The following is a 14,385-nucleotide window of genomic DNA, read 5'->3' on the forward strand; positions in this document are numbered from 1 at the left end:
AAAGCGGGAAAAGCTACACGGCATGATTCAAACAAACCACTTCATGTAAACATCTCGGTAAACTGACTAGCGACTACCTGCTTGTCACGATAGCAGCAAGAGACATTAAATAAAAATGAATATTTGTAAGAGCCCTGTAAACAACCAGGCAGGCATTATTAGAAACAATTACTATAAGAACTTCTGTAGAATTAAATACTTGCGGTTAAAGCTTTTCTTGCACTGGATTAAAATTTTGTACAGGAATATGACGGTTATGTTGAGCAGGGTTTTGGACCAATGATATTCCACTATGGGCGGGGCCACACAGAAGGACTTCGCGGGGATTGGCTGCGCACGGAAAAGGATGAAATTTCAGACGAGAGAGAATGTGAGAGAATGTGTTTTTATATATATTTTATATATAGATTTATACATATCTTTTCCACTTGTTCCTGCACACGTCCTCAGAATAAACCAGGTGGCAAGGAAGTCGACCGGAAGTTGAAGTCGGCCGGGTGCTGCCATCTTTTAGCAGAACTTCACTTGCGTCAGCATTCCCACTGACTCCCATTCATTTTAGCATCACTTTGACAGCGAATAACTTTACATCTGAGGCGTTTAAAGACTCAGTTTGTCCATTATTTATTTCTAAAGATACACGACAATGTATTAAGGGCTCCATTACCTTCTATGTTACATTATGGCCCCGTAGAAACAGTTTTTGTAAAAAATAGGCTAACGATTGCGTCATAACCACTCGACTCTCTGTCACATTACCGTACAGACAGGAGGAGAAGCTCGCAGGCAATTAACTTCATATGGCGTACTGGCATTACATTTTAAAATACTATACAAAATAATTAATCAGAATACTTACTCCTGCTCACTCACGACAAAGAGCTCCCCGCTCAAGCTCGCCGTCTCTGCAAGATTAACGATGGCAGTTTGCACGCACAGCTACTAAAAGATTTACATCTGTCAGACAGGTTGCTGACGTCGTCAAGCTTCGTTTGAGTCTGCGCGTCAGAAACAGAAGTGCTAAAAAACGCTAAATATGGGCTTCAATTGTCTCAGTTGAGTTCCAATGGGGTCGCTGTGTCCATTTCTTTTACTGTCTATGGTTAGCATCCCATTGACCTCCCATTCATTTTGACGTCACTTTGACAGCGAATAACATTACATCTGAGGCGTTTAAAGATTCCATTTGTCCATTTTTTATTTCTAAAGATACACGACAATGTATAAAGGGCTCCATTACCTTCTATGTTACATTATGGCCCGGTAGAAACAGTTTTTGTAAAAATAGGCTAACGATTGCGTCATAACCACTCGACTCTCTGTCGTATTACCGTAAAGACAGGAGGAGAAGCTTGTAGGCAATTAACTTAACATGGCGTACTGGCGTTACATTTTAAAATACTATACAAAGTAATTAATCAGAATACTTACTCCTGCTCACTCTCGCCAAAGAACTCCCCGCTCAAACTCGCCGTCTCTGCAAGATTAACGATGGCAGTTTACACGCACAGCTACTAGAAGATTTACATCTGTCAGACAGGTTGCTGACGTCGTCAAGCTTCCTTTGAGTCTGCGTGTCAGAAACAGAAGTGCTAGAAATAGCTAAAAACGGGCTTCACTTGTCTCAATTGAGTTCCAATGGGGTCGCCGTGTCCATTTCTTTTACTGTCTATGGAATAAACGCATTATCTTGTTAGCGAAAAGTAGCTGTAGGCTATATTAGGGGGAAAATAGTTGTAAAAAAACAGCGAGAAGGCCGCGGGTCGATAAACGTGTACGTGACTCAAAAGTTAAATGTGTATTTACAACACACTCTTCCAAGCTTTTTTATTCCTGAAATATGAACTTGTGTGTGATACTTGTGTCATAAAGCTCCGATTGACTGCTCACTGAAAACATCAGTCGTTCCTCCATGTTGAATGAGTGACTGCTACTGATTGGTTAACGCGGCGCGAATTGACGCCAAAGTTCAAATTTTTCAATTTGGGCGGCAGACGCGAATTCGCTAAAACACAAAAGCACAATTCGCGCGTAACGCGCCAATCGCGCCAGACGCTCAATTCGCGTCATTCGCATGAACAAGACACGCGAATAAGGTGAATTTGCGTCTTCCGCGCTAAACACCTCAATCGGGCCGCGAGACCTCCAGACGCGCGTAAACGCGCCTTTGCGTTGACTTAACATTGAAATCATTCGCGCCAGACGCTCTATTCGCGTTTGGTGTGAACACAGCATAAAGATCAAAAGCAGTATAATAACAGCAATCTTCATTTAGACGCAGCCGTAGAAACCAAATGACCACAATATGTCATGTCATTCATCGCATGTTGTGGGTACAGGTAGCCTAAGTAGCCTATTATTACAAAACTACGGTAATTTACTTAGTTTTAAAACTTTTATCTGAAAATGAATTAATTTTACCTTGAACACACCTGATTAGGACACGGTGTAATGATTTGAAAGCATTCCAAAAAATATAATGTATTGTAGATAGAGAGAAGGAGGGGTAAATCAAACTAGTTCATCGACTAACAGAAACATTTATTAAGGGCGAAAGTCACAGTTTGAATCACCATTTTATTCCAAACGTGTCTATATATTTAACGAAAGAGGGCAACAGCCCTCCTACATTACCCCACAGCTTTATTGGAATATTAATAACAATATATAATCTGAATCATTTGCCTTGTTTTCTTCATTGTGGGTGTTATTCTTTAAGCACTGGTATAGAAATCTTTGAAAATTAATGAGAAATAAAAAAAATCAGCTTTGATTAAAAAATGACTATCACATTTCCATCTCCCTTGACACAAATGCACTCACTCTCAGACACAATCATAAAGCACCAACATACGAATGCTGTAATGCTGCAGATTCTAAACAAGGCTGCTATGTTTACACTTTGGATATAAATGGATATTGGCATCTCACAAGCATCCAGACAGTAACTTCTAGTGCACTTCAACAAACCATTCATGATAGAGGCTCATTTAGTTCTGTAATGAAAAACATCATTAATTGTCCTCTCACATAATCAGATAAATGCCCCTTCAGGTGCACAAAGGGTTTTCGGTCTCATCTTGTTGTTGTTGTCATTGTTCCAGGGATGAAAAATGTTTCTCGGTGTCCTCACAAATTGCAAATATTGACATGCAGCTTGTTAAAGCCAACATGAAATCGAAGCTGATCCTATTTAGTTTCTTTAAACACAATCCTGGCCTTATTGTGAATTATTCACCAGTTAAGGAAAATGCAAAAAATGTAACTTTCTGGTTTCGGAAAAAACTTTCCTGTTCGGTTGACATCATTGAGATTGTGCAGCTATTAGTATTAACCAACAGCCAAATTGGTACAGTAATGCAGCCTTTTTAAAAGCTTGCCAATATTTAACAGTAATTCAATGACAGGTAACAACAAAAAGTTTATGGCAAAAATAGCAAATAAAGTATAGATTTAAGTATAGATTTGGAAAATCAGTGTTACCACTGGGATTTGCTGAGATGGTCTCAAGGGTGAAACTCTACAATCCAATGATATTCAGACCAGGAACACTCACTTTGCAATATCCAATCAATTGCTGATGGATAAAATCCCACCCTAAATATTCCGTCTTTAATATCCTGTTTTACCTGGAAATATGTCACACAATGGAAGTAAACTGGGTTTTTAATGTTTTCGTGTTGTTTTTAACCTTTAAAGGTTGGTGTTTAAAGACAGAAGATGAGAAACTGAAACCAGTTGAGTAATCTTAGAGGTTGAAATAGAGGAAAACCAACTCCCGACCACAAAACCACCCATAAAACGTACAAAAATCTATATACTTAGTCCTCAGAGAAATAAGCAAGTGGGAAAAAAACAGGTATTGTGTGTGTGTGTGTTTGTGTTTGTGTGTGTGTGTGTGTGTGTGTGTGTGTGTGTGTGTGTGTGTGTGTGTATATATATATATATATATATATATATATATATATATATATATATATATATATAAGGTTAAAAGAATAAAACCGAAGAAAAAGTTAGAAAGTAAAACAAGCAAGAGGCATTCAAGAATACAAATTAATTGTAACCCTCCCCCTTACGGTATTTAAAGAAAGAAAGAAAAGATCAAATGTATTTGCACCAAAGTCATTTCAGTTTGACGTGTGCACATTTGAGACCCTGGACCACAAAAGTATAATATATATATATTTTTATTGAGATTTATACATCATCTGAAAGCTGAATAAATAATCTTTTCCATAGATGTATGGTTTGTTAAGATCGGATAATATTTGGCCGAGATACAACTATTTGAAAATAGAAATAGTGATAAAATCGCCTTTAAAGCTGTCCAAATTAATTCTTAGAAATGCATATTACTAATCAAAAATGAAGTTTTGATACAATTACGGCAGGAAATTTGCCAAATTTCATGGAACATGATCTTTACTTAATATCTTAATGATTTTTGGCATAAAAGAAAAATCAAAAATTTTGACTCATACTATGTTTTTTTTTGGCTATTGCTAAAAATATATCCCAGTGACTTAAAACTGGTTTTGTGGTCCAGGGTCGCATTTTGGGTAAAGACTCCATCGTCCTCTAACAGGAGTGTAGATCCCTCACTTCTATGCAAAACTAACAGAAGTCCTCATAGTTTTCCTCTGCTTTTTCCTTTATGACTTGTTGCATAGCATACGTTCATGGGATATTCATTACATAGTCTCAACAGCATGCCAAACCTTACTGGCTTTCTGAGCGCCACGGCAAGACGTGGTGTTCAAACCCGACACTTGGACAGCAAGCGGTTGGCTGAATCATCTTTCTCTCACTCAGTGTCCATTAATGTAATTTTGCATCCAAAAATGGCCTTTATTTGCAGTATCCCAGAGGTCACTTTGACTGGAGGCGTGGGCAGAGTCTTTCCGTCTGTCCTCCAGCACTCATTTACATTAAATTCTTGTCCCGATAAAAGTTTCCTAACTCTTAGTCTCAGTCCTGCTTGCAGAGGAGATCAGTAGAGGGAGTTTTAGTGGGTGGCAGCGGCCTCGGAGGGGGTGTGGGTTTGGCCCTGCGTGGGCTGCCCGAGCCTCCTCCTTCGCTGTCGGTGTTTGTATTGGAGGTGGAGGGGGGCGGCAGCGGCAAACGCGGGAGAGAGGATGTGGCGGTGGCCAGCGGAGAGATGCGCGAGCAAGAAGACGTGGAGCGAAGGCTCTGGATCCTCCGGCACTCCTGGCACACCCGCACATGTGTGCAGCCGCGGGGCACCTCCGTGGGGACCAGAGCGGGTGCACTACTGGGGACACTGCCACTGAGAGGGTCCTCCAGCAGTCGCTGAGGGCCCGGGCCCATTTCCGCAGCACCCCCGCCGGGTCCCGGTCCTGCAGCCACGCCAGTTAATGGCCCCGTCCCACTGTAGAGTTTGCCATTGCTGAGACGCATGTCCCTCACGAGCCGCATCTGACGGGGAGCTCCTAAAGGGAGACGAGCTGGGTGCCGCAGGATGCCCTGGGACGAGAGGGGCCGTCGGCGCCGCAAACGAGAGTTCTTTTTACAGGAGACAACATTTCTGAATTCAGTCATCATTTCCTGACATACTGACACCTTAGTGAGGATCAAAGAGAAGGAGAGGGAGAGGAAAGAGTGTCAGGAAGAAAATATACAAGGAAAAGGTCAAAATGAAAATGGACAGGAGTAAAGTGAAAACAGAACATCATTTGCTCAATTATCCTGAAATGGGCAACGCTATTTGTATCTCCTACTGAAACCTTTTTCACTTCAATAGCCCTCATTGTGCACAACAACATTTAGAGGTTTAATGACTTATACAGCTTATTTATAGCATTTTCACTAACATTTTCTAAAATATTTTAAGCATGGCATCAATGTATAGTCGTAAAATATATTATATAAGGATATAAATTTACATGTCTACCAGTCCCATTTTAAATTAAGGCTACATCAAATACGCTTGTTTTGAATTCAAATAGGAAATATCTTGATTTTAGTCGTTTCAGATTATTTTAATGCTTTTCATGTCCTATTATAAATCATTTGATGTAAGTCATCTTGATGCCCCATTGAAGTTTGTTGAGGCCCCATAGTGAGCCACGGCCCCTGGTTGAGTTAGGGGTTAATCTACATGGTGAACTAATAAATGAATGTAAAAAATTCCATACATTTAAATGTATGCATTTGGTAGATAATTTTATCCAAAGCGACTTGCAATGCATTCAAGATACATATTATATTAGTAAATGTGCTTGCTGCTGCTAATGGCATGCTTTGCCACTTGACCTGCATTGAATAACATTGTGTGCAAAGTAGAGTTCTCAGAAGTTTTCAATTTCTCCATTTGTCTAAAACAAAATAAATAAAATATGTTCTCAAATCTTGTCCAACTCATAAATAACGGTTGTGATCCATCATTGTATCCATAAGTATTGCACTTCAGTCTCAAAATATTTACATTTTACATTGAATTAGCCAAAAAATACTAAAAATTGTCTATGATTGCACTCATTCATATTCAAACCCACTGCTTGAGCCATGTTTGAGCTGCAGAAATGTGAGCTGTAAACTGTGTGAAAGCTATGGAAGAGTTACATCACAAACACAGACGGCTTGACTGGTTGTTGTTGTGACCTACTCGTGAGTGTCTGTGTTTTCGGACGGGGCAGGAGTGAGGGCGTACCTCATCTGTCTCGGCCGAGCGGCGTGTGGACCACACAAACTCCATAATGGCTACAAAAACAGCTATTATGAGTCCACATATCAGCACCACGAATATCCCGCCGATATTCTCCATACCTAGACCTGAAGGAAAAACACAGCAATGTAACACAGAGAAACGTCCTTCCACACACACACATACACACACACACTGTGGATCTAATTAGAGGCCCACATTCCCACAGGATTCCAGAGGGATCCTATTAAACTATATTTCAGAGATGTGGGTGGGTGTGGGCGGTATTCCTAAGAGTTATCAAGCGGAAGAATGAAGCCAGGTGGTTTGAGAAGTAAAAATTAGAATTTCTCTCTTTTTTGAAAAATGCATTTCTGAAATGATCTATTTAAATAGATCATTTTATTTTATAAAATAAAATAATAATAATAGGGGAATGGCAAAATATTAATTTCTATTAACATGAACTTGTTTGATTTTGTATGATAATCAACTTCTGTTGTGTGTTGGACAACCACTAAAATTTAAATCCTGAAGCATCAACAGCTTAAGAGGAGACAGGGGTTTTCGTTTCTCTTAACCAGGGTTCAGGTGATTTAGTTGCCAGTGATACAATCAAATAATTCACTTACAAAGAAACATCAACTAAAAGACTTGTGTGTGCAAGAATAAGAGGAAACCCAAAATAATTCGGAGTTTAGCAGAATCACAAAAACAGAGCTCATATTATTTGACATTTTCTTGCAGACCTGCAAGTAAACCTGAGAGACTGTAAATGTCACTTTCTGGTGAATATACAAGCTTCGCAAACCACACCAGAGAAATGACACACACAGGCACATGTGTTCATGCCCGCGCACCAAATAACTACCATTTTCCCACTATTCCCCCTGGGCCAGCATGAGTCTACAACACACTGAATGCAAATATCACTAGACCACATGAATAAACACTCACAGTGTTAGCAGAGCTGTGAAGCATCTGTCATGTGAATCAGATGGATGTAGTACATCCTATATACAATATCATAACAATATAAAGAGCGACAGGAAATCAAATATTCACACTGCCAATGTTTGTGTGATTTGAGCAAAACTTTATATATATATATATATATATATTAAAACTTTATATATATCACACAAAAATATGTTTATTTGAAGAGCAGATATACTTACTTAGGCTAAGTAAGACTGCTGTATGTAAACAAGTCATACCATGCAAACACTACATTCAGGATTCCTGCAATTTATGTCCAATGGATTTCTGTTATCCATGTTTGTTCATAAAATTAATTTAGGTAATATTGCTCTCACAAATAGTAATTTATAACCAAATAAATACTTTAGAGATGACCATATCTAGAAAACGTTCTATGACTTTTTAAGATTTTATTAACCTTTAATAAGAGGTTACATACACGACCTATCTAATCTGTGGCCTATTATGCATCAGACTAAGATTGCTGTTGAGACAAAAAGACAATGCCATGAAGTTAAAATTTGTAAACATTCGCTCACAAAAAAAAAAAAAAAAATTCTGATCAATGACTTAATCACCACAAACAACTTGGATTTGATGTTTTTTAATGAAACATGGCTAGAAGACAGCTGCAGTGCAACAATCCTCAATGAAATGTCTGCAGGACTGTTAGGAGAGGTGGAGGTGAAGCTGCTCTATTTAAAGATGTCTGTCATTGCAAGCATGGGTCATTTGGTCAGTACTAGTCTTTTGAATATCTAGGGATTGTGCTGAAAGATGCTCCACGCATTCTATTTATAGTTATTTCCAGGCCTCCAAAATACTCTCCAGCCTTTGTTGGAGAGTTTACCAAACTGTTTTCCATGATTTACTCAGTGTGACTGTTTTGCTATTGCAGGGGATTTTAATATTCACATAAATAATGCATAAATCAATACTACAAAATACATAATAACCACTTTTGACCTGATTCAGCATGTGCATGGACCTACACACAATTGTAGATATACTCAAGATTTAATCTGAATATTTCTAGATCTGTCTCTGTCAGAAAGAGATGCATTAACTAGAACACTAGTGGGCTATTTATGAAGGCTTTATCTTTAACACCAAACATGTCTGCAGACTCTGTTGATCTTCTCCTTGATTCCTTTAACTCAAAAGTTAAGAATGTTATCAACAATACTGCCCCTGCAAAAGTTATTAAGAAGACTGGCAGACAAAAAGCACACTGGAGAAAATCAACAGCAGTACAGAGTAAAAAAAAAGACTATAGAGTAAGACTACATGTAACTATAATAAAGTCAGCCTTCGTGATTTCAATGTGGAACTAGCCACAGCTGGACAGACTTTCTTCTCAAACCTTATAAATGATAACATAACACTCACATTTTTTGCTACTGTTGAGAGACTATAACAACCCCCCCACGTCAGATTCCCAGTGAAATGCTCTCTCTTTTCTTTTCTGAGAAAATCAGTTATATTAGAAAGGCAATTTGCACATCCTCATGTTATGCACAAGTCAGAAAAATTCGACCACAACTTCAAAAAGCAGTTACTATGTCTGCTTTTGAAGCAATTGATAGCAAAATTTTAGAAGAAATAGTACAGCACCTTAAATCGTCAACCTGCGACCTTGACCCACTTCCCACATCTTTTTCAAAAGTATGTTAAACTGTTTGGAAGCAGATCTCTCTTTTATAAACTCCCTGAAAATTGCAGCAATCTTGTTAACTCCACATTGAGTAACTAGAGACCAATATCAAATCTTCCTTTTAAAGGCAAGATTATTGAAATAAGATGGGTACCTGAACAATTTCCAATCTGGTTTCCGACCACATCACAGCACAGAGACAGCACTCATTAAGATAATAAATGATATTCGCTTAAATTCTGATTCTGGCTAAATATCAGTGCTGGTATTGCTAGATCTCAGTGCTGCGTTTGACACTGTTGATCATAATACTACTAGAGAGACTGGAAAACTGGGTCGGGCTTTCTGTGATGGTAATCAGTTTGTTCAGTTCATACTTAGAAGGGAGAGTTTATTATGTGAGTATAAGAGAGCATAAGTCTAAGTGGACGTCCATGAAATACAGAGTCCCGCCTTGTTTTTCAGAACAATGAGCTTTGTAAAAATCAACATGTTTCAGAAAGGTGGGGCATAGAGGAGCAACAATAATCTACATTATATTATTATCTACATAATAATGTGCTTTTTAACCTTAAACCATATAATCACATTACATTACACCAAATACACAACATAATGTTCTTTATGTGTCATGTTCGTAACATCATATGACCCCTTTAATTGTTTTGTTTCCAGTCAAGACTTGGAGAAACCTGTTCATGTCTTTATCACCAGCAGGGTGGACTATTGTATTGGGCTCCTCACCGGCCTTCCCAAAAAGACCATTAGACAGCTGCAGATCATCCAGAACGCTGCTGCCAGGATTCTGACTAGAACCAGAAAATCTGAACATATCACACCAGATCTCAGGTTCTTACACGGGCTTCCGGGTACATATAGGATTGATTTTAAAGTACTTTTACTCATTTACAAATCACTCAATGGCCTATGACCTAAATACACTGCAGATATGCTCACTGAATATAAACCTAACAGAGCACTCAGATCATTAGGATTGAGTCGGTTAGAAATACCAAAGGTTCACACAAAACAAGGGGAGTCCGCATTTAGCTATTATGCCACCCGCAGTTGGAATCAGCTTTCAGAAAAGATCAGACGTGCTAAAAGCTACATTAGCCACATTTAAATCCAGCCTCAAAACTCATATGTTTAGCTGTGCATTTAGTGATTGAGATCCTCTGCTACTTCCCAAACTGATTGCACTGTATTTTATGTACAATCTTTTTCTGTTCTTAACTTTTTACATTCATTTTAAATCAATTTTAGATTATATTAAAAGTTTTTAATTTCCTTTTTTTATTGTTGTGACTTTTTTATTATTATTTTAATTAATTTAATGTAAAGCACTTTGAATTACCATGCTGTATGAAATTCGTATTTAATTAAACTTGCCTTGCCTAATTTTCAGGACTTCGCTGCCTGGAAATCACACTGGTGAAAATCTCTGGTATTATTATGTTTTCCATGATGATCTGAGAGAGCCCTTGTTTATTCATATATATATCTCCATCTTTAACCCCAAAATACAACTATTTGTATTCTTAGACATAAAATACTACGGCAAGATGCTTCAGGCAAAACCTTTTTTTTTCATGCACTGGTGTATTATGAACTATTTTTAACACATAGTTAAAATAAAACATACTAAATGCACATTAAGTGTTTATTTTATGACACACTGTGCCTTTAGATTTCAATTACAATACATATCTGTAAAGGCTGTTGTCTCAAAATATATATTTTTTCTCATGCAGTAAGCCACAAATCTCCATTTCAGCAGCACTAACGTTCACCAAACATGACAGTTTTATTCCTATCTATATCCTGAATGTTTTTACCAAGAGGTTAGGTTCACATATCAGTTGTCTGATTTATATAACAGTTTATTCCTAAAGACATGGTAAAAATGTATTTATTTTTTATGGCTGTTGACTGTATTTTCTGATATATGGAGTGAATCAGAGATAAAAGATATATTTGTACTGTGTCAACAAAACGAAACAAGGCTTTATCCATTGTTCAAATATCTTTTCAAGAAAAATAGATCATGCCTTATTTACATATTTAAACATATTTTTATACAGAAAACTTTAATATTAATGTACTGTGAACTGCTCAATGCATGGTGATGTCTATAAGTTATCATTTTTACCGTTCACCTGTGTAGATAAAGAAACTTTGCTAGCCTTACATTCTTTTAAAGCTGTCTTGTTTGCGAAGACATTCATCAGGTTCTAGCATTCCTCTAAAGGATAAAAGGATGAAAAACTATAGGACAAAATTAAAAAGATTTTTTGGCCCTGTGAGAATAAAACTTACTCTTGACTAATACACACACTCAGACTTCAGGTTATAAATATTCAGGGTTGTACCAGACCTCATAAATTAAAATGCCAGTACTGCTGGTATGAGTACGTACAGTAACAGAACAGTATGTTATGTTGAGGTGCTAATGAGTATAATAACAGCGTTTCACTCACCTTTTGCACGATGGTCTTCTTCTTTAGGACACTTTCCACCCTCCCACCATCGACGCTTTAGGATTTCTAATCGGTTGTTCTCTTGCAGCTGCAGTATGCCTAACGTGATCTCATCTCTGAAAGGTGAACCTGCAAGAAAGTGAATTAAATTAGTTTAGCTGGTTAGCCAACTGAAGTCCCAGGGTTACCAGCTGATGATTGTACAAAACCAATCTAAAACCTGGGCAAGGCTGGGGAAACTAGCTAACTACCTTAAGATTAGAGTTACAAAAGTTCTGACAGACTAGCAAGACTAGCAATGCTACAGTATGTTAAGATTAGCAATGCTACAGACATACAGTCTTTAGCCTTTCGGACACCTTTAGTGACAGGGACATTTATAAGACACGACCCAGACCAGTGTTGCCCTCATTAGCACTCTGGTTTAACGTGTCAGAATGTCAGAACACATACGCTAACTGCTAAGACATAACTGAATATGTCTTAAGTCAACTGATGTTGTGCAAATGAGTTAAATTAGCCAGTGTGTCAGAATGAAAATGAATGTTATGATAGGTTAATTCCAAATTACTACTAATCATGCCACGCTAATAACGACATGATGTTGAAGGATGTGTTCATCAAATTAAAAGATGCTAATTCAAATTAAACACCGCAGATATGCAGTGGAATGGATCAGCTGTCACTGAACGTTAGTTTATTTTCATTCAAAGGCTGTGAAAGTGAAGTACCTTGCAGGTGCATGTTTTTGCACCTCAGTTTAATAAGCAAAAAACATTCATCTTATGTGTCAGTATCACTTACAAATATCAAGCCCTGTGTTTAAAGTTGCAATTTTCATGCAAGCTAAGAAATATGCAAGCTTTCAAAATCAACTTCAACTTCATCACAGAAACCTGACTGCGGCATTGTTTGCATGTTTTGCGCTACTTTCAGTTTTATCTGAAATGCCATTTTAGCTTACTTCAACAAGTCTTTGAACAGTTTTTTTGTGACTTATGTTTCACAGTACCCATATCTGAGTGCTTTACCAGGTGAGCTACCGAGCAAGTTTACATCAGAAAAGCCGTATGGAGCTAATTATGTGATGCAAACATCAGCATGTATTGGTTTACAAATGCACTATGGTAAAAGTAGAACATATAATTGTGCAAGGTCTTTTTTAACTGATAATCTGCCCCAGTAATAATAATAATACAATTTTATTTTTTTCTGGAAACTGCAGTTAATTTTGTGTTGTTTATAAAAACAAAATTTTTCAATTAACCTATGTTATTTCTAAAATGATTGTTTTATATCTTATAAAATGGCTTGCAAATACCTGTATTTGTAAACAAGAATAAATCCGGTATTTAAAACTGCACGGTTTTAAAAGGTCACCAACTGGATATCGCATTGCTCGGTTGTAATTACATTCTAAGCTTGTTATCTCAGGTTATAAGGAATTTATTTCACCTTCCAGCACTGAAATATTTTGAGAAGATTAAATATTTGTTGTTTTATTTGAAAATGACCTGACTGAACCTCACCATTTATGCTGACTATTCGCCACAAAAGCACATACAGTACATTAAACATGAAAAGGTATTCACAAACAATCTTACTACTGTAATGTGATGTACCTTGTGACTGAAATAGAGTATTTATAGAAGTAAATATTCTGATGAATCGTGCAATTTCATAACATTAGTTTAAAGCATTAGGTACCTTTAACTAACAATGAACTACGTCTATTGTCAAAATAATAATACACTACATCAATAAATGCTTTAAAAAACGTAATAGTTTATGTAACTAGTCTTCAAATTGTGATGTGTTACAGAAGGAAGACATTAGTATGGGTGTGATCAACTAGTCGTTTGAAAGGTCAATTTTTATTTAATGTTTTTTAATCTAACCCAGTCTAAAGACTCTGTGGTGACACCATCTGCACTCCAGGTTGCCATGGAAGTGGATGTGGGGTGTCCATGGTGACCAGCCTCTTCATGAATGAGAGGATGAGAGGGTTTTATCACTTGGCAGCAGAACTTTGGAAGGCGACCTGAAGAGATGAGTTAGAACCGGGAGGAGGGAATGAATGTTTGAGCTCCTGGAAGACATTCTATGACCTGGAGATAGTCTTTGAAGATGGATGCTGCTCCTGGGTTCTCATTTCAAATCTATTTACGGGATCATGCGATTATGAGCGTATGGCGATGTTTTGGAGGGCAGTTTAGCCTATAGTGGTCACGAGGTTGTTGGATTGATCTTCCTGGAGGACAGAAGATCAAAAACAGCAAGCAGCACAATTTTCTCACTGCATCTATTAACCTACTATTTTTTTTAATGATTATTTTAATTCATTTTATGTAAAGCACTTTGAATTACCATTCTGTATGAATTGTGCTATTTAAATAAACTTGCCTTGCCTAATTTTCAGGATTTCACCATGCCTGGAAATCACACTGGTGAAAATCTCAGATATTATGAGGTCTTCCATGATAATGATCATCATGTAAAACCTGATAATCAGTCCAAAAACCTCATGAACTGATGTTTGTAAGCATCCCAGTTTCATATTGTATGTCCTCTCTTTCACTCATACTCCCAAAATTGTATATGCT

The 14,385-nt window shown here is 37.5% G+C and overlaps 1 protein-coding gene across 3 annotated transcripts in view; it reads right to left on the minus strand.

The window, feature by feature from the left end:
- Positions 1-3,905: 3,905 nt before the first annotated feature.
- LOC127979501 (glutamate receptor ionotropic, kainate 5) overlaps positions 3,906-14,385 on the minus strand; it is an 84,811-nt gene continuing 74,331 nt past the window's right edge. For 2 of the 3 annotated variants that reach the window (XM_052585009.1, XM_052585008.1), the window contains exons 20-22: positions 11,783-11,911; positions 6,629-6,795; positions 3,906-5,583 (exon numbers count right to left, since the gene is read on the minus strand). In XM_052585009.1, the coding sequence (XP_052440969.1) occupies positions 4,972-5,583; positions 6,629-6,795; positions 11,783-11,911 (908 nt within the window). In that variant the 3' untranslated portion in view covers positions 3,906-4,971. The remainder of the gene's footprint in view (positions 5,584-6,628; positions 6,796-11,782; positions 11,912-14,385) is intronic. The other variant, XM_052585010.1, reaches the window with a different exon arrangement.

This window comes from Carassius gibelio, chromosome B19, assembly GCF_023724105.1.
Source record: "Carassius gibelio isolate Cgi1373 ecotype wild population from Czech Republic chromosome B19, carGib1.2-hapl.c, whole genome shotgun sequence".
NCBI classification, from domain to species: domain Eukaryota; kingdom Metazoa; phylum Chordata; class Actinopteri; order Cypriniformes; family Cyprinidae; genus Carassius; species Carassius gibelio.